Raw genomic sequence first — 21042 nt, forward strand, 5'->3', positions numbered from 1 at the left:
CGAAACGCTCACCTTCACTTCCTGATATGGCCTTTTACTCTGAAAGACTGTTTCACAGTAAGGGCTGATTGCTTCCTCCTGGAGAACTGCAGAAATGTAGGAAGCAACTCAGATTTTAACAGCAGTTGTGGAATCAAAAGGTTTGACCACATCTCCTTAAGATCTTCATAGTGAAACCGTGGCCACAGCTTAGCAAACAACAAGCAAGGTTGAGTGGTGTCAAGGACAACTATGCGTAGAAATAGACTAATACATTCAAATCTTCTCAGTCATAAATCCATACATTTAATACTACATTTTATAGTAGTGATACTTAGAATGGCTGACATTATTTGAACAGCTGAGGGAGGATTGTTAATCCTTGAAATAGTGAAATGTGTTCGGTGAATATGCACCAGTAAGTTATTATTGGGAGGTAAAAGCAAGAAAATTCAGAACGAAATGCAATTCCAAGGCAACCATACATGCGACACAGAGCAGGCCGGTACACCACCTTTCTGATAAGAAATCCATTACTTACTCAAGGTTCTCTTTGGGGGCTCTGCAAAATGAGTCTTAAAAGTGCTGCAGAAACAAAAAGCGGACAATAACCCTTCAGTGGAATACCAGTGCATACAGGGGATACATTAATCATGGGATAGAGCATGATTCAAGCACCATCATTTTTCACAGCAGATATACATACACAGAGTTAATCATGCAAGCATTTTGAAACCATTTTATTTTTTAATGCTAAATTAGGGAAAGGAGTCAACACAGACCTGCAAACAACAGTATTAACAAAACAAACGGTTAGCTGCATATTCACAAATGTTTTCTTCCTTTTCTTACCTATTAGTAATATATTTGCATAACTTCCTCCACTTAGAAAACTGTCCTATGCTCAAGATATAGCTCACATTCACCACCACAATACTGAAATCACAATGATCTACACATGCCTTTCATGGCATAGTGCCACATTGTCTAACACAAAATACATAAAAATGGATTAATCGGTTATCATGCTCTACTAATTCCTAGCTCTGAGCATTAACTGAACATATACATCTGAAAACTGTTCACAGAGCCAAGAAACATTTGTCTTAAAATCCTGATGCCAGATGGAGACATTGAAACTAGAATCACTAATTTATTTTGAATGTAAAGTTCATAGTATTTTGGTTTTTATGTTCGATTTATTTCATTTTCTTTTCTAAACACCTAATTTGTATTTCCCCCAAAAATCATACATACATTTTTCTGTTTAGTCACCTAAAATATGAGTTTTTTATCATTCAAAACATAGCCATACTTTAACCAAGAGGAGTGTATACATTTTTAAAAACAAGTCCGACACACATGACTAACACTGCAGATATCTCAGTCTCTGGTCCCCGAGTGTTGCATCAACAAATTAAACATCGGAAAGGAAACTATTGCTGGATCCTTTGTGTAGTTCCCCAGAGGGAGTCCTGTTTCTATTGCCATCATTAATAAAGCTCTTCCTCTGAAAATAATGCTGAAATAATCCCTAACTTTTGCCCCACATTCCTGCTCCCCTCCTCCCTCTCACCACCTTAACAAATGACTTGACACTCAGAGGGGCTCTATGACAGGGTGGAGAAAGCAACTCCCCACTGGGAGGCAAGGACAAACCACAAAAAACAACAAATATCTCATACACTTCCACCCATTGTTTAAGGAGATATTTGAGGAAAGCATCTGAGTAAAGCAATAACCTTTTGGACATTTCATTTCAGCTGTTATACATTAATGCACACCTTGACTGCAGGCGTCTAAAAAGGGGTTGACGGACTCAATTCAATGCACTAAAAAGATCATTTTTATACCAAAACACCAAAGCCACTGAACTTCAGAACAGGTAGCCATTTCTTAATGTATACTAAAAAGAAAATCAAACTCAAGCCCACATGACTTGACATCAAAGCATAAAGTTGGATACCACAACAGAAGAGTTATTACGGTAGTTTGTTTTTTCTGTTGCCAGCAATGACTCCAAACAAATCCCTAATCGTTCGGTTACAGTAGATGCACTATCCTGATAAGGCAGTGCTGACATGATATGAAGTTACATAACCCACAGCTATTAAAACTGTAATGCCAGAGCCAGACAGATCAGTAACAGTGATCACAATAGAGCTGTAACAACATAGGTATCATATTGCTTACAACATGGTACATCCACCATAAAGTCATACAAATCCTCCATTTTACATGAGAAGGCAATACTGTTTGTGTAGTACTCTGTAATAGCATTCTACAATTACTAAACTATTGAGTCCATTACACTAGAATAGAAATGCACATTTTCTATTTACATTTATAAGAGGCTACACGAGAATAAATACACATGCTTTACTTTCCACTGGTGGTGTAAATAACAACTGAGTCATAGATCATCTTCATTAGAATTTACAGAGGTATTCTTTGTCTAATAAATTGAACAGAATAAAGCATTGTGTCATCGACTGGGTCCTATTCCAAACATGCACTTCCTGTGGTTTGAGCAGCAAATATTAGCAATGAAAAAAATGGACTTAGCTCACCTAGCTAAGAGACATTATCTCTTGCAAAACTTAGACATCAGCAAAATATATTTCTATTTAAAACACTTTGAACCTGCAATGCACAGTCCCTGCTCGTGTACAGCTTTGTCGATATATGAGAGTGTTGGGAAATGGAGTTCAATGTAGCAGCCAAAACCCAAATGTGTACATCAAGGTTTCATATCTAGCTACCAGTTCAAAACCTGCTTCAATTGCTTATCATCTTTTAGCATGAGCATCTACAAAATATTTACACTAGATTCATTAAAATCTTCTATAATACTGCGTGCTTTAAAACAATTTACGCAAATACATTCCAGAGTGATACACTATAGTTAAACATGCATATGAACCTAGGACATATAAATGATCTTACAGTCTTTTAGGTAGGAGCTATACTACAATATAGTACTAGGAAGTATTGCGATCTGATCTCCTGCGATGACGTCTCCATCTTGAATAATGTTACTATGTCTGGGCTATATTACACAGAAAGGAAGAACAGGGGAAATCAGCTCATTGGCATATCCGCTACAGCCAAAGGAAATGCAGCCTGATGAATAATTGCAATATTATTCTCTCATGTTTAGGCACAACCAGAGAGGGCTACAAGAACTCTAGTTTCTCAGTCATTTCAAAGTAAAATAAATAATCAGCATGCATTGTATTCAGTGTGTGGAAACACATGCAGGAAAACAAAATAGATCGTTGCGTACATAGAAATATAAACTCAGTTACGTCTATCTGTGATGCAAGGGGACCGTACGCAAGACTTCCGGTTTTACTGTAACTGCAAAAGCAATGAATGTTGAACGGCTGGGGAAAGAAAACTGAATGATACAGGATATACTTTTAAATTAGATTGGCATGTGAATGTGGATGTGAATGCATCTGTCAATATTTCTAAACTGTCTCTATTCTGCTTTTTGTTTCAAAGGTATAAATTACACAGCTGTATCTGTATTCTCCTTTCTAATTTAGTCTTGTTTTGAGATAAAACAATAAAACCTACAAAAACATTTTTGGATAGCAATAAGGGGTAATAAAATGGAGACAGCTGAAAGACAAATGGTCTGAAGAAGACATAGTAGTATAAAAAATATCTGAAACAGACATTTTGAGATGTGTTTAAACAAAACTAAATTATAGTGTATGGAAGGTGTTATTTTTTAAATGGAAAAAAAACACCCAGCCAAGACTTTACAGCCATAGATGACTGTAAATATGATCTGCACATAGTTTGTTACTGTATTTAGAAACATATGGTGCTGTTCTTCTACACAAGATGCTAAGGCAACCGAGTAAGGATGAGGTGTACCTGGTTTTATCCGGAGACGAGCTCAGTTCTTGTCGGGGTGGGGGCAGGGGGACAGGTCGATTCCTATTTCCCTCGTATGAATTCACTGAGGAGCGAGGTAAAGAACCACAATAAATCTCATTGGATACCATCTCTATGCAATGCTGAGGAGAACTGGGAGGAGACAGGATGGGCATCGCTGAGAATGGCCCATCTTCATAGCTGCAAGGGGACCCAGGCGACGACGACAGGGGAGGAGTGAGGAGTTGGTCTCTCTCTGCTCTGTCAGGAGACCTCGGCCCCCTGAAGCTGGATGGGGGAATTCCCTTGTGGACTCTCGGAGGAACTGGCGGCAGAGTGCCAGCAGACGAATCTGCTTTACATAGAGATTCCAGTGAGTTACAGTTACTTAAACTCCTCTCAGGTGCATTGATGCCTTCCCTTTGTTCAAAGCCCAAGACTTCGGAATCCGTATTTGACTCTACTGGAGCAAAACCTTCCAATACCACGAAATGATTGGCGTCCTCAGAGGGCTCTTCTGAAAGGTCTGGGCTGTGGCGATCTGGTTTTGGACAGGAAGCCTGCTGCTCCGTTTTTGGTTTGTTGAAGACAGTTCTAGGTTTAGGTATTGGTTTCACCAAAACATCCGCTCTTTCTGGGCTGAGATCCTCAATGATAGAAGAAATGTTCGGGACAGAATAGTTCCTGATCATCTCAGTAGAGCTGGAAATTGGAGAACAGGACCCCAGCTTTGAGGGAGAGGTCTGGTTAATAGCGGATTCTGAGCGAGAACGGTCCAGAGAAGGCTCCTTGTCTTTTGGTCTTGCTGCTCGCTGGATCTGCTCAGCAAGTTTTAAAATGCGTTTCCTATGGCCTGTAGCTGTTATTCCAATTTGGATGAGAATTTCATTGTCAAGGTGGAAGAAATCGCTTGCCTTGTGGAGGCCAAACTGTTTGAAACTGTCCTGATATTTCTCGAGGTGAATGGAGGAGAGCACCGTCCCAACATCTGAATTCTCATCACAAGGTGTTGCCATGTTGAGCAAAGCCTTCAGATCTAGCCAGTTACCAAAACAGTGTCCAACACTGGCCACGAAAACGCAATTTACACCACTCATTCATCTGAAATTGTAAAAAGAAAAAGATGTCAGTAACAACACTTTCTGCAACACCCAACAGTTACACAGCCACAAAAATATGTTGTTAAAGGTCATAATATTCACTAGCAAAATCGATCCCCCACCAAAACCTTGTTGTGTCCGAGTTATACGAATAAATGGAATTTTGTGATCTTATCTATTTTCAGATCTCATGCCAATATTTCTCTTATGGTAGTACCAGGCTGACAGTCAAACAAGTGGAATGGCACAAACTGCTGCAATCCCTTTTTTAGGATGATGTCACGGTGACCTTTCTAGAAAAAAGAGTCAAGGGCTTTCTGCATCATAAAGTCATTGATTTGGAACAAAGACTGGGGTCATGCGTTGGACAAAGGATCCTTGTATTTGCGTGCAACAGCACAGCAAGAGAAAGAGGACAAACCTCCAGACAACCCATGGACAAAGTGGATATGATAAGTGTAGCATTTCATGAACAAGTAGCTCCACCAGAACAGTTTTTAGGAGCTAGCGGATATAGGCCCTTGGTGCTTAGCCCTGCAGTTCACCACGCCATCCCCACTAGAGCATTTCCTATCCTCAAATTACATACATTCCTCTTCATCACGACACATCTTAAAGGTAAACTGAGAAGTGTTTTCATGAAAATAAACTCAACAAAACCTTACCATTTCCTCATCTTATTATTTATTAGTACTTCTTTATTATTATTTATTTCTTAGCAGACTCACTTACCCAGGTTAGATCATGTAGCAATTGTTTGTTTCATATCATTTTGGAGCTCTAATTGTTACGATTCATATTCAAACAAATCCTGCCGTCTCTGCTTTGCTAAAGCACTGTTAGCAGACGTGTTTTCCTCTCACTGCCAGATGATGTCACATGCAAGGTGCAACCCTACCCCCGTGACACACCCCTGTCTTTCTTGAGTTTCAGGCGGATGGGGCATTACTATTGAAAGAGGATCACGTGATATATTAAAAGAAATCTAAATATTCCGTGTAACTGTATATAAATACAACAGGGTTTTTATGTCAGCCTACTTTATCGTAACTGTGTAATATTACAAGGTCATGCTTTTATTCTTCTCATAAAGATTACATCGGATTCAGGACTGGATTTACCGCAACATAGCTCTAGGTAAAATTACTATTTTAAAGACAGGTTTCAAATGTCTTTTGCAACAAATCCTTAAGAAACATTTAATCAGCCCATACAACAATAATACTAAATACACCTGAATACTTTTCATTTAGCGGTGGTATAATTGTGGGTTGTATTTTTCAAATCTGGCTGATATAGGTACCTTTGTGTGGACTGATAAAAGAGGAGATACCATGCCTTGTTCACACTTTATATAATACTGTAATCTCCATATTCATAGCCTGGGAGGTTTAAATAGGAAATGCATAATCACTTACATAAGACTGCAATACAAAATGATCAAGAAAATGTGATCTTCCTGCCCAAGAACAAATAAGGATATGTTATTCTGGTCTAATCTTTGAACCCAGGAAGCTGCTAATGAAGGCTGAGTAAAGTGCCATTTTGTTTTGTCATCAAACAAGATGGAGAAAAGCAAGTAAAATACATGATGGAAAAAGCAAATTATTATGTTATCTTTTATTTTGTTTAAGGAGCAAAATTATTTTACCTATAAAACTGGAAGAAAGCTTTTATTGCTTCCCAAATGCTTCGACTTCAAAAGATAATCCATTTAAAATGGATAGACATTTCTTTTAACAGGGCATTTGGCTGTAACAACCCACCTTGTATTTTTCTTCCAGACAGTAATTAAACCCGTTCTTGTTATCGCACTGTCGTAAACAAGACCTGACAACAGCCACAACACTGCTGGGGGGAGGCTGTGTTTATAGAAATCTGATATCACACCGGCACAAATAATTAGTGTCTGTGTGCTAATTACAGTTTCAGCCCCAGGACACTTAATTGCAGCACACAGAAGAAGAAATGCAGTGGAAGAAATATATGCTGCATTAACAACACGATTTTAGTACAGATGCATATTTATATCATTTGTAGGAATCTGAAACCGTATTGATCATGCTTTGATTGTGGGCCAGATAAACTCATCCCTGCATTAGGCCATTTTATATTATTTATGCTCCCCGCCCCCTAAAATGTAACTTGGTACAAACAAACCAAAAAATGTCTAGATCTTCAAAATGAGATTTTAAATCAATTTAAATGTCAATGCCTTCTATTTACGTGAGTCCATGCACATAACTGACCTCAAGTCATTTATTATTGGGCTGCAGATGAATAAATAAATACATCAAGAAGTAAATAAACAATGTGAAACTGCTAGTAGACTTCGTGAGTGCAGGAGTGGGCTTTAACCAAAAAACAAAGACTTCCTGAATATTTTTAAAATTAGCTGAACCTTGAAAGAGCTTCCCTGACTTTTGAGTCCCTTTGGGGAGTAAAGCCCTGAGAACAGAGCAGAGCTACAAATCTCAAGGCCAAATGAGTCTCTTGGCCAGATGTTTTTCACTAGTGACATTTTAAGATTTTAAGAGGTTTAATAGCTCAGATTAAAAACACCTTTTACAGGTGTATCGTATACCACAGCCCTCATGTTTGTACCTCATATACTTGCCAAAACAAGACTGAAAGAAAGCTTCTCTGTGATTATCCTGCAGAGGATTGGCAAAATCAAGGTAACAAGGTCATTTAAAATAAAGGGTTTTAATGAGTGTTCTCTCTTGTAAAGCAGTGATATTTGGTGGGAAAACAGGCATTGTGCACATGATGAAAAGGGAGTGAGTCATATCCTACTTTTCCCATGTGTCAGTGCTGGCAGGTAACCTTTGACTCCTGCAACAGATACACCGGATTTATCGGGATCTTAAAAGAGGAAGCATATGAGCTCAACTGATAATCGAATGCACAAGAAAGGGTTATCATCAATGAGAAATCAATTGAGAAGCCATGATCTATTAAACAAGCACAAGCCAACAACATATCTATTACAGCAATTGTTGATAAGATATACCAAACACAAGAAGGGGACTTAAAAAAATGAAACAAAGCAGAACTGCCCACTTTTTGGTTTTTAAACATATCATTATTTGTGGTCTACATAGAACAAGAGCTACAAAATACCTCCTCATTTACAATAAGAATATTTCCCATTGTGCAAGGGGAGCTCATACGTGTGAAATGCATGTAAATAAAGTGTTGATCACTAGGAAACAGTTAATCAAGGTTTGGAATACATTATGCAGTTATATAAGATTATTACACCCTTTCCAAGTTCTTCTTACCTAACCAGTCAAAATTGACATATTGCAAATGCACTGATAGTGGTATCAGTATTACGTTTTTGCAATTTCAAATTACTGAAAAAAAAAAAAAAAAAGAGCAATCTCATGGCTTGTAAACAAGGCATATATACCAAATCCAGTCTCAAAAACAAGTATGTCACAGCTGCTCAATAAACAACACCCAAGCCTGAGAGCAGAGGGAGGTGATGACAGATACACAGAAGTGGGGTTTAGTGACTGATGTGACCAGAAGTAAGGAATGCTATTGGGCTGGTGTCTCAGTTTATCGTCCTAATCAGACAGTAAAGGGAAAGAAGGAATGAAGGCCCCTGCGATAGCATGTGCAGGCAGTAGGAACCATCATAAACATACTACATGTAATATCACGAGCAGTGTGGGGTTCATCCAGAGATTCAGTGCTGTCCCTTGAGGATTTAACCTGTGTCAGATAAAGACAGAACACATTTCCCTAGAAGCAAAACAGACGGATTTGCAGGCATGCTGTCCGCTTTGCTGGGGCTGGGAGCCTGCAGACTATTTAATTAAGTTAGTCACAGTGGGAGGAATGCAGTTATATCAGGACTGTATTGACCTGTGATATGGCATGGACTGGATTCCAAATAATACTGAACAGTAAAAAAAGACTATTTTAAATCTCTTATAAATACTTCCTGGAAAGTGGATAACTAGCCCTCTAGTAGAATTGTCATTGAATTGTTCTTTTATATACCTTTTTAAGCGCAAAATAATATTCTGAATTTCGCATTAAACAGGCATTGCATTTCTATGCACAAGGGGCATTTTGCAAAACAACGACTACATCTAAACAGATTGAATCCACACATAAAGAACATCCTGGTAAAAAAAAAAAAAAAAAAAAAAGCTTGTACCGATGATTCAAACTGCGTAATGTTTGTGTAAAAAGGCCTACATTTTCTTTCACATTTTCCATGTGAGTCAACATTATCTCAGTGGCCCATCTCTATCCTGCTCCCTTTGGATTCCCATAACCATGCTCTCACATTGACTTCATCAGAGTTGCTGAAAATACAGGATACAGCTGTCTCTCCAAATGCACGAAAAACAGGGGCCCACACCCTCCTCTCCCGTTCAATCCAGAAGGAAGAAAGATAAGTTAGTGATGTTAGCACAGATCAAAGATAAACACAGCTACAGTCCTCAGGGAATAACACAAGCTTGTTATTTAACTGGCAGGGTATTGAATAAAGCATAAACTGAGCCATGCTTAAGTATTGATTAAAATAAAATAGGCTTACATTTACTCAGCTCAAAATGGAAATCGATCATGCATGCACAGTGAAGATTTTATTGTTGATGTATATTTTCCATACAGAGTCACTGTTGCTTAGTGTCACAGGTTTTCTGCGAAAGACCACAGAAAGCTAGAATACCTCTAAAATCTATTACGGTAGGAAAAATCCTAGAGTACCATTTCGACAGAACCCTAAATAAAAAACATCCTCATCTAAAGCTGCAAATAATTAAGGGATTTCCTGCAGTAACAACATACAATTATCTCAGCTATTTTTATAAACAAACAAAGGAAAGGTCCTAACATTTATCAAAAAAAGACCAGGGCAGAAGTAATTTCAGCTTTCTCATGTGCTGTAAAACTCTGGGTTCTGGGTTTGATGCCCTGGGAGAGTACAGATCTAACCAAATTATCTGAGAATGTCTCTCTTTTTGTTTTCACAGAGTTTACTACAATGTTGCTAATGTTGTCCAAACAGCAAAAACAAAGTGCATGTATCAGACAGTATATAGTATTAACAGCCACAGTACATTTTCATAATCGAAAAAAACAAAAAAAGACGATTACTGAAGCTGAAAAGTACAGTTTGCAAAGTAAAAGTAAAGAATAAATACAAAATCTGAATGCCAATTAATTAATGAATTAATATTTATACAAAAAACAAATATGACATGGAAAATACAACTGAAAGTAAAGAAAATGTGAAAATTGCACGTGAACTACAGATGAACAAACCCAAATCCCTGGGAACATTATTTAAAAGCTATGTAACTAGTCTGGTAACTGCAAAAATCTTAGAAAAAATATTTAACTGAGCTTTCTTCATCATAAGTCATTGGTTTCCATTTTAAATACTCTGAGCTCCAGTTTCCGCCAATTGTCCTGAAGCTCATTTCCTTCCTCTCTTCTTTCTGTCTTTTCCCCCAACCCAATATAACCCTGTTTTTTCTTGTTCTTTTTCTTTCAAAAGTAGAAACTAGACAGTTTCAGACAAACAACCCCATGTCAGTTCATTAGCATTTATGAGATTCAAGGAGCAAAACAACAGAGCTTTTGAGAAACCCAGTATGACAGGGCCCTTTACAAAATAAAAAAAATACTGTCAATATAATTACAAATAATTTGTAGAAAGTCTTACCTTTTCATTAAAAGGGAATTACATACATATTTTTAGTCTATAGTCTCTTCCTAAGAACTTCTTTAACATTCAAGTTACAGTCTTTAAATCAGAAATAAATGTCATATTAATGAACAATTTTGAATGTTTATATTGTCAACAAAATTATTTCCTAAATTCATATGTATGGCAAGGCAGCTATTTACAAATATAAAAATAAAATAGACAAGTGATAAGCTTCCTTCATTTTCAACAGTTTCTGCATTTCACTATGACATTATAATGACATTTGGGTACTGTCTGTTTACAGGGAAGTTCGGTCATATCACGTTTTTATGCCTGTTAAAATGAACATAGAGCTTATGAGAACAGGCTATAGTAAATGGCCTAAATTCCATATATGGAGAGTGTTTTATTAAGAAAACTTTACGGAGAGCCCGCTGAAGCTGCCAAGATACTTAACTAAGCCGAAGTTTCCATTCACACCTTTTTTCACATGCAAGCCCACATTTTGACTGAAAATTTTAATTAGGCCCAAGAAAATATTGCAGGCGTATAGATGTCTGACTTGCACTTTTTCAATCGGCATGACATCGATGTGTTGAAATACCAGCTGTTGTCCCTTCTTTCAACTATTGTCTTGGTCCAACATCTATCTGCTCCCCCAAGGGGTTATTTCATAAGCCACTGACATCTGAATAGAAACAAAATGCCAAAATATGAGGTGTGGTAGTTAATGTCCTGAAATAAAAGCAACACATCCAATGTTCCCACTCCAGACAACCTTGCAAACGTGTTGAAGGCCTCAGATACAGACTTCTCCCGTCTGTTTTCAGACATGGAGATGTGTTTCCTGGGCCGAGCAGATTCCATACATACCTCTAAAGAATGAATCATAAATACATATTTAATTTAAAAAGGCAATAGATATATTATAGTACTAACTATTAACAATACACCATCAAATCTGACATTTTAGGCAAGTGCAGTGAACCACGAGTGAGAACACCCAGGCCACATTCACAGATTCTCACTTCTAGAAGTTCATTTTTACACTGCCAGTTACTCTCAAACATCTATGCTCCATTGTGCATGTAAACTGCGTGTTTGAGTGCGGTCTGCAAAAACAGCGTGAGCTCAGCGTGGGTAATTTTCCGTACTGTAACACTAAAGAGCCACTTATTGATAATGCCACCTATCCTTCCGTTGAGTGCATAGAACCACAAGTAAGCCTATTATGGCAACATCATGCCCTGTAGACGTGGTAAATTGTTGCTGCATCAGGAGATCAGTCTTTCTGGGTCTGTCGCTCTGGGGGCTCAGAGGTACACCTGAGGTGGCAAATGAAATCTAAGCAAGATGTTACTGCCCAACAACACAGATCACAACAGGCAAATCATGTATTTAAAAGTATGAACACAGTCTTCTTTGTGCAATACAGCACTATTTAATAACTAATTGACATATTGCTACTACACATGCACTCTATTGAAGGTAGTATAGTGTATGTTTCTATAGTTATTGAAATGTGTTTTTATGCTTTTAGTTTAAACTAACACATTTTCTCTTCATGAATTCTTCAGACAGAAACACAGGCTACTACAATAAGTCACTTGAGCAATGCAGATTTTTCTTATTGTTCTCTTTTAACAATGATTTAACCAAACAAAAAGAAACATTGGGGTGCATAACATACATCAGATCTAGTTCAGTACTTTTTAAAGTCAAAACTAGGCCCTTATATATGGACACCAGATTAACTAGCAGTTCTAAAGGAGCTCCCCCACACAAATGTTGCCTAGTCTTGTAGTCAAACAATTGGTGGAAGCCAAGGAGTCAAAGGCAATTTGTGAAACCAGGGAATCAAGGAGGCCTTTGGGATGAAGGGTGCAGGGGGTGTATAAATAACAGTAGGGTACTATTGTACAGCACAATATATCATTGTTCAGAGTTGGCTATAGCTACGCTGATTTGATGACTGAACACACTTGTGTGCTAATAAGCTGGCCCCTTCATCACAGTCACATTTTCATCATCCAGATCTGCAACTGAGATGCACTGTTAGATTCAAGTAAGAACAGCCTTTTCTGTTGTTGTTTAGAAATGCATGAGACAGCGTCTTTAGCTAATATGGGCGGGGTTGCTCAACTAATTGATCTAATACTGCGCTCTAGGTAGAGGCAATATTCCTCTGCAATAAAACAGGAAACCTTTTAATGTGTATTTGTTCGTAAACACAGAGTCGCATCTGCTCTGCTAAGTACGTTAAGTAAAAACTTGAGAAAGGCCCCACCAGTTTTTCAGGATTTATTTTCAACAAATACAACCTCACTACTTAATTAGAAAAGGCAATAGGCCTTTTTTATATACACAGCTTTCAATCTGTTCCAGAAATGTGAATATGATTTACTCAGTGCCAAATAAGAGAAGCAACACTACAATCCAATCACTACATTTTTTTTGTTTACCGAGCACATCTACATATTTTATTTGATTATTGTAGGACAACATCATTTTACAGCAGGATAGAAATTTAAAATGCATTAAACCTAAAGATCACAAGCCACATGACAAACTATATGCATTTAAATTATACATACCAATAATATTAAAACAAACCCTAAACAACAGAAAAGCTAGATTGTGTTAAAGGATTAGCATAAATAATCTTAAAATGACTACTTCTTCTAAAGTAAATTTAGCATATCTGGTGTGAAAGTCTACTATGGTCACACTATTAAGGAAGGCTGTTTAGGTGATGTTATGCATTTTCCTATACTATATGTTACTTCTTTCAAGTTAAACTCATATCTTTCTTTGTAGAAATGCGTTAATGTTAAATGAGAAATGTTGATTTTGGTTGTGCAAATGCTTCATGTACATCAGATATGGTTATATAATCAATCATTTAGATTGGTTGGTCTTATTTTCTGTATTTTCTTTTCAGCGTATAGATTGAAAGGCCATTGTTTTACAGAAGTGTGATGCAGCAAGTTAAACTACAACTAGTTGAACCACGAATGACTCAGTTGAATATTAATTAAAGGATGAAATCAGACATTTCTTTTTGGAGTCTTTCTTCAGAGTAGCTTCCTATTATTGTAACTTTCCTGACGGATGATCTGAAAGGAATTTTATATCACTATTCATGGCAGGTGGAAACTATTCTAATTTGCCATGTCATGTTTTATTGCAGAGGTTTAATAGCAGCAGCAGCAAGGGACCATGTTCACTCAACAATTCAACTTATTCATTTCTGCGAAGACTTAAAAACAACAGACCAAAATATTAATGATACGTGAAATTTCACATGAATGCAACATACCCAACTCTTTTATCTCCTCAAAATCCTAAGTAGAAACAATTTCTCTCCACATTTGAAAGTTATTTTCTATAAAAAGCTCTCTTCCATGTCTTCACTATCCATAGAAACAACCAGGGGTTATTAAAAGCATTTATATCATGTGACAAATGCCAAAAAGAGAGACACGAACTCAACAGGGACAAATGTTTAACATGAGAGCCTAGACATTAGATGGAGTCTTTGGTAGTAGATTAAGTAAATATGTTAATATAAGTGCAAGTCATTACACAGTTCAGATGTCAGTACTGGATAACAATTAAGCATTTAAATAAATAGAAAAGGCAATCCAGTTATTTCAACTTTGAATAATGTACTTGAAGTTAAAATACTAATCCTGGAGGTTATAATGCGTCTTTAAATGTCCTGTTGTCAATAGGTTTACTTTCTTCACAGGAAGCAGTTTGACAAAACATGAAGCTGAAGATGGTGTGAATACCACAATCTACTTACAGCTCTTAATAAACACACTAAACTTCACTTAAACACACTGCTAAAAATAGAGTATCCATAGTCTTACAATCCCTGTAGAAAGTCTACACCCTTTCAATGACGATTTCCCCCCTACACACACACTTATCTACACATCATACCTTTGTGAAATATATTAAATACAAAACTGAAATAACTATTTTATAAGTCTTCACCCCCCCCCCCCGAGTTAATACTTGATTTGGCAATGTTTGCCCATTCTTCTTTGCAAAAATTGTTCAAGCTCGGTCATGTTCCTTCAGGGGTGTTGGTGGACAGCAACCTTCAAGTCATGGCACAAATCCAATTTATTTTTAATCCGTTGTATTTAGGTCAGGGCTCTCACTGGGCCACTCAAGGACTTTTTACCTTTTTGTTCCATAGCCACTCCAGTGTAGCTTTGCCTGTATGCTTCAGGTCATTGTCCTGCTGAAAGATGAATATCCATCCCAGTTTCAGCTTTCTTGCAGAGGGCAGCAGGTTTTCATCAAGGACTTTTCTGTACTTTCCTCCATTCATTTTCCCTTCTATCCTGACAACTGCCCCTGCACATGAGAAACATCCCCATAACATGATGCTGCACCACCAGACTTCGCAGCAGGGATGGGGTTCGCTGGGTGATGCGCTGTGTTGACATTGCGGCAAACCTAACGATTTGCATTTAGGCCAACAGTTCAATTTTAGTTTTGTCAGAGCACCAATCCTTTTGCCTCATGGCTACAGAATCTCCCAATAATTTATTTTGCATACTTCAAAATGGGCCCTCTTCATAGCGTCTCTGATCAGTCTCCTTCATGCTTGGTCATCCAGTTTGGAGGAACAGCCTGATCTAGGCAGGGTCTTGGTGGTGCCACACACATTCACTTCTTAATAATCATCTTGACCATGTTTCAAGGGATATGCAAGGCCTTTGATAGGTTGTTATATTCATTCATGATTTGTGCCTTTCATCAACTTTGTCCTTCTGAAAGCTCCTTGGTGTTCACGGATGAGTCTTTACTCTGAAATGCACTACCCAGCAGAGGGAACTCAGGAACTGCTGAATTTATCCTGAAATCATGTGAATCACTACAGTTTGACACAGGTGGAGGCAACTTAACTTGGTGTGTGATTTTGAAGGCAACTTCTTACACATCAGCTAATTTAGGATTGCTATTACAAGGGGGGTGCACACTTATCCAACCAAGATATTTAAGTTATTTTTAATACATTTTCTACAATATTGGAGGTAGTGGGGCATGATGTGTAGATAAATTAATATGTATAGATGGACAGACAGATAGATAGGTATTAGTATCCCTGGTAATATGTGAAAGAAAGTTTACTGGTTATCTTTCAAACCACTCTCTCTTGCTTAATTAAACCAATCACTAGCTTAATTATTGTATCCATTTGAGGACATTTTAACAACCTAAAGCTGTGGGTCTACAAACAGGGTTGTAGCATTTAACAACTATAGCACAACAAACCACTCTAAGAGCAGTGGTTGCCATCTCCACAGTGAAAATTATGATTGACAACTTGAAATCAGAATTTGAATACGAGTTTTCAAAATAATTGGGGCTCTCCTAATTTAAAGTATATCAACTGTGCAGCATGAAAGAGTTTAAATAAGAATTATACTACAGGACTTTAACATTGGGAAGGAGGTTGTGTTTCTTAGACTGAGAACACCAGGTGAGTTGGAAACAATTGTCTCTCTACAATGGAAAATTTGCTCCACTTATTAATAAATAATAAACTTCAGTTATCTTTCCAAATCCAGGTGACAAAGCAACTTTTGGATTCATATTTTATTTCCATACTGAAACTGTCTTGTTAGATCTGGACTTTAGACCTTTTGATTTATTGTTCCTAGAAGTAATGAGCTCTGAAAAAACAACCTGCAAATGCACTGTTACCTCCTTGACCAATAATGAAAAAAGAGGAAATCGACAAACCAAAGCTAGTGGAAAAAGAAGAAAAGAAAACACTACTGTGCATATGTAATTCTTAGTGCTAATGTTCTCTTCAACTGCATTTCAAATATTATGGGTTTGTGATGATCAAGTTACATTATTTCTGTTAGAGACACATCCCTGTCTGTATTGTCAAGAGTATTCATACATGTGCAAGCCCTCTATCTCTGTAGTATGAGCTTTAAGCAATCGCAATGAGTGAAGTCTTAAGAGAAGTTGAAATGCCTAAAAAATACAAAACATTAAATCTAACATGGATGTTTGCAGAGATTAAAACCCTCTTGGTCACACCTGTGAAAAGGAACACGAAAAAGGAGAATACTTATATGACATACAAGAAACTGAGGCTGCTGTGCCATCCTAAATTTGACTGATAATACATAATGGTCTACTTGTACCAGCCCTAATCATAAAATACAGAGTAAGATTGCATTCATTTTCTAGGTTCCAGCACAGATCTTGCATCCAACACAAAGGATCCTGAAACAATGATGAATCCCTTCAACTATGACTTCACACACAACTCTGAGGAGATCCTGCCCACATTAAATAAAGACAGAACTTTTCCCAGAACAGATTCAACTAAATGCAATATATGAATGAATGAACACATGCATAAGTCTATACTCCAAACAAAGGCAATCAAATCGAAAGCCTTGGCTGTAACATACACTGATTAAATACAAACAGTGTGTGTGTGTGTGTGTGTGTTAATCTGGATTTGTATAGACTTACAGCAGCTTCGTGGATGGCGAACTATGAACACATTGTTCTATAATAAAAAAGTACCCAACACACACAAAAACCACTTTATAGCACCTCATACTAAGTTACGTGTTTTCTATATTTCGATCACTAATGACTACAGCATAATTAACAAGTTGTTCATCAGGCTACACTTCCAATGCACGTCATCATTACAGCCCCTATATATTCATTTTATTATATTACACAGGACGACTGCACACCCAGTGAGCTGCACTATTACACTCTGATTCCAACTTTGCTTTCTTTTCTTACTCACCTCTTTCTTATGCCTTGAGTCACCGGTTGCCCTAAGGGGGTTTCTGGCTTGAAACAAATCAAAATTCATATGCATAAAAATAAGTCTGCAATCCCTCCGTCTCTGGAGTCAGTGCCCTGTGTCATGAATCCGGCCAGTGGAGGAGGTTTTGTTGAAGTGGCTGCTTTTGCAGAAACCAGAAACAGTAACAACATCGGCCTTAAAGGGGAGGGCGTGTGAAACCAACCAAATATATATCGGCCGACCATTTCCACCTCCTCCGCTCTGGGTGAGACATTTTTGGTCATTTCTGTCCATGAACACGTAACAAAAGGGCTTTTGTTATTTGTGATATTGTCCTGTGCATTTCAGCTGGTTATACACTGTGTAGCCATCTTTGCAAAAAAATATTTTAATAGAGTTAACACAGACCCAGGGCCTTGTCTACATGGCAGTTTTTTTTTTCTGCTTCTTTTCTGTTCTTTTATTTGAACCTGTGTTAGAGTTACTTAAACAGATTAAGCAATAAGGTTACTGGTAACAAACAAAAAGATGTTGAAATGACCCAGAAAGGAAGTTTAAATTAACAAAGTGGTTTAATTGTTGTTCACAGGAATTCTTTGTCGAAACTTTATATGTATGGTGAGGAATTAAGAAAGGATGCAAGCATTGACTAATTAAGATGAGTCTACACAGGGTTGTTAAATAGTAGCATCTAAAATCATAGGAAGGATGTTTTTTGTTGTTTTTTAGAGCCTATACAACAATAATAGAAACAGACACATATTTTTTACTGAATTACATGTACACCACTTTCAAACTACTTGAAGAATGATATATTTGAGATGTGTTACATTCAAACTTCTCCCCTTTGACCGCATTATCTAGTAAGGAGGATACTTTTAAGATCTCAAACTCAAAATGTAGTGTTTCAATCCCTTATGCCTTTCCAGTAATTATTCAACATCATTCATCACTAAAGGCCGAGAGTAAGAGGGTAACTCAAAACCTTGGCTGTGTAACCTGAGAAACTACAAGAAGGCAAAGCATCCTGACCCTCGCATGCATTTCCCATCTGTATTCCTTCAGTTCCACACCTTCGGAAAGGGAAAAGGGCTTTTTGGGAAGTGTGTGCACATGTACCCGAGGCCAGCAAATGGAATCATAATGTATGATTACAAAATAATAACATTCCTTGCGGAGGGGATTTGTAAAAGGGCACTACTACATTATGATTGGGAAAATTAACAGAATAGTGTGCTGTTTCATATAGGATTTATGAATTATATATAAACACTGAACAGAATGAAAACCTGTGGTTCTGGAAGGTGTTGCATTCTGGGAAAAAGCTGCTTTTTTATTTGTATGTCTAAATGAAGCAGAACTATGTTACTTTAAAAGAACACATTTAATGATATGCTCAGAATGCATCTCCCAGAAACACCAATGAAACCCCCGAGTGCTTAAAACAGACCTTGCCCCTGGAAATGCTGGGCTGTCCTGTGAGAAATCTGAGAGCCTCAAGCTGAGGTGTTTCCTTTCCTTCCAATCTGGCCCTGAAGCAGACAGGAAGTGTGCCAAAAGGGAAATAGGAAGTGCCTGAGACAATACAGATTATGAGGAGTGGCCCCAAATGTGTACTTGTGTATGAAATGTAGAAAAGGAGACACCAAACCACATATGTGTAAGCATATACTTTCCTGTTCACTAGAAAAATAGGTCAAGGTTTCTGGATTTTTCAAAATTATCTTTGTTTTTCTTGTCTCCTGCCCACCATTTTGAATTGACTTTGCTTGGTGTGTATTCATAACATTGCACAGTCTAGACAATGTTAGTGTCTCCAGAAGCCATTTTATAAAGCCTTTAACACACCCGGGAGTATTATTAGTACTCGAAAATTAAATGTATGTTCATTATATTTTAATTATTGCATTCATGTAAACATTCATTGCCCCCTATTATATCTCAGCATTCCAAAATAAAAACATTTTTATATTACAATTAATGTAAAGTGATTATGGGTATGCTAATACCCATTTATAACAAAACATATAAAATGCTTTTGTCAATAGGTTATGAATTCTAGTTGTTACAAAACAATGATCTAAACTGATCTGTACATATTCTCATCAAGTGTTATTAGTATAGTATAGATTGATATATATATATATATATATATATATATATAATTTTAATGGTAGGTGTATTTTAACAGTGAGAGACAGAATAACAACAAAAAAATCCAGAAAAACGCATTTCAAAAAAGTTATAAATTGATTTGCATGTTAATGAGTGAAATAAGTATTTTACCCCTTCGACTTATACTTGGTGGCAAAACCCTTGTTGGCAATCACAGAGGTCAGACGTTTCTTGTAGTTGGCCACCAGGTTTGCACACATCTCAGGAGGGATTTTGTCCCACTCCTCTTTGCAGATCCTCTCCAAGTCATTAAGGTTTCGAGGCTGACGTTTGGCAACTCGAACCTTCAGCTCCCTCCACAGATTTTCTATGGGATTAAGGTCTGGAGACTGGCTAGGCCACTCCAGGACCTTAATGTGCTTCTTCTTGAGCCACTCCTTTGTTGCCTTGGCTGTGTGTTTTGGGTCATTGTCATGCTGGAATACCCATCCACGACCCATTTTCAATGCCCTGGCTGAGGGAAGGAGGTTCTCACCCAAGATTTGACGGTACATGGCCCCGTCCATCGTCCCTTTGATGCGGTGCAGTTGTCCTGTCCCCTTAGCAGAAAAACACCCCCAAAGCATAATGTTTCCACCTCCATGTTTGACGGTGGGGATGGTGTTCTTGGGGTCATTCCTCGTCCTCCAAACACGGCGAGTTGAGTTGATGCCAAAGAGCTCGATTTTGGTCTCATCTGACCACAACACTTTCACCCAGTTCTCCTCTGAATCATTCAGATGTTCATTGGCAAACTTCAGACGGGCCTGTACATGTGCTTTCTTGAGCAGGGGGACCTTGCAGGATTTCAGTCCTTCACGGCGTAGTTTGTTACCAATTGTTTTCTTGGTGACTATGGTCCCACCTGCCTTGAGATCATTAACAAGATCCTCCCGTGTAGTTTTGGGCTGATTCCTCACCATTCTCATAATCATTGAAACTCCACGAGGTGAGATCTTGCATGGAGCCCCAGACCGAGGGAGACTGACAGTTATTTTGTCTTTCTTCCACTGTTGTCACCTTCTCACCAAGCTGCTTGGCGATGGTCTTGTAGCCCATTCCAGCCTTGTGTAGGTCTACAATCTTGTCCCTGACATCCTTGGACAGCTCTTTGGTCTTGGCCATGGTGAAGAGTTTGGAATCTGATTGATTGATTGCTTCTGTGGACAGGTGTCTTTTATACAGGTAACGAGCTGAGATTAGGAGCACTCCCTTTAAGAGAGTGTTCAGGGGATCAAATACTTTTTTCCCTCACTGTCACATATACGTGTGTGTGTATATAATATATTCCTAACTGCTGCTGCATGCATTTTGTAGATTGTGAGTACAGCCTACAGGAAATAATATTTAAATAACATGACACAGTGCAGTCAAATTTATAATTCAGGAAAGCAAAGTCCAACAGCCTCACAAAAATGACAAAATCACTC

At 37.8% G+C, this 21042-nt stretch overlaps 1 protein-coding gene across 5 annotated transcripts in view; it reads right to left on the bottom strand.

The window, feature by feature from the left end:
• The window catches only part of arap3 (ArfGAP with RhoGAP domain, ankyrin repeat and PH domain 3), a 34859-nt gene extending 17253 nt beyond the window's left edge, over positions 1–17606 (bottom strand). For 4 of the 5 annotated variants that reach the window (XM_066716656.1, XM_066716657.1, XM_066716654.1 and 1 more), the window contains exons 1-4: positions 17456–17606; positions 3868–4968; positions 521–564; positions 13–86 (exon numbers count right to left, since the gene is read on the bottom strand). In XM_066716656.1, coding sequence (XP_066572753.1) covers positions 13–86; positions 521–564; positions 3868–4964 — 1215 coding nt within the window. In that variant the 5' untranslated portion in view covers positions 4965–4968; positions 17456–17606. Of the gene's footprint in view, positions 1–12; positions 87–520; positions 565–3867; positions 4969–5699; positions 5807–17455 lie in introns of those variants that run through there. The other variant, XM_066716655.1, reaches the window with a different exon arrangement.
• Between the last annotated feature and the right edge of the window lie 3436 nt (positions 17607–21042).

This window comes from Amia ocellicauda, chromosome 11, assembly GCF_036373705.1.
Source record: "Amia ocellicauda isolate fAmiCal2 chromosome 11, fAmiCal2.hap1, whole genome shotgun sequence".
In the NCBI taxonomy this organism is placed as follows: Eukaryota; Metazoa; Chordata; class Actinopteri; order Amiiformes; family Amiidae; genus Amia; species Amia ocellicauda.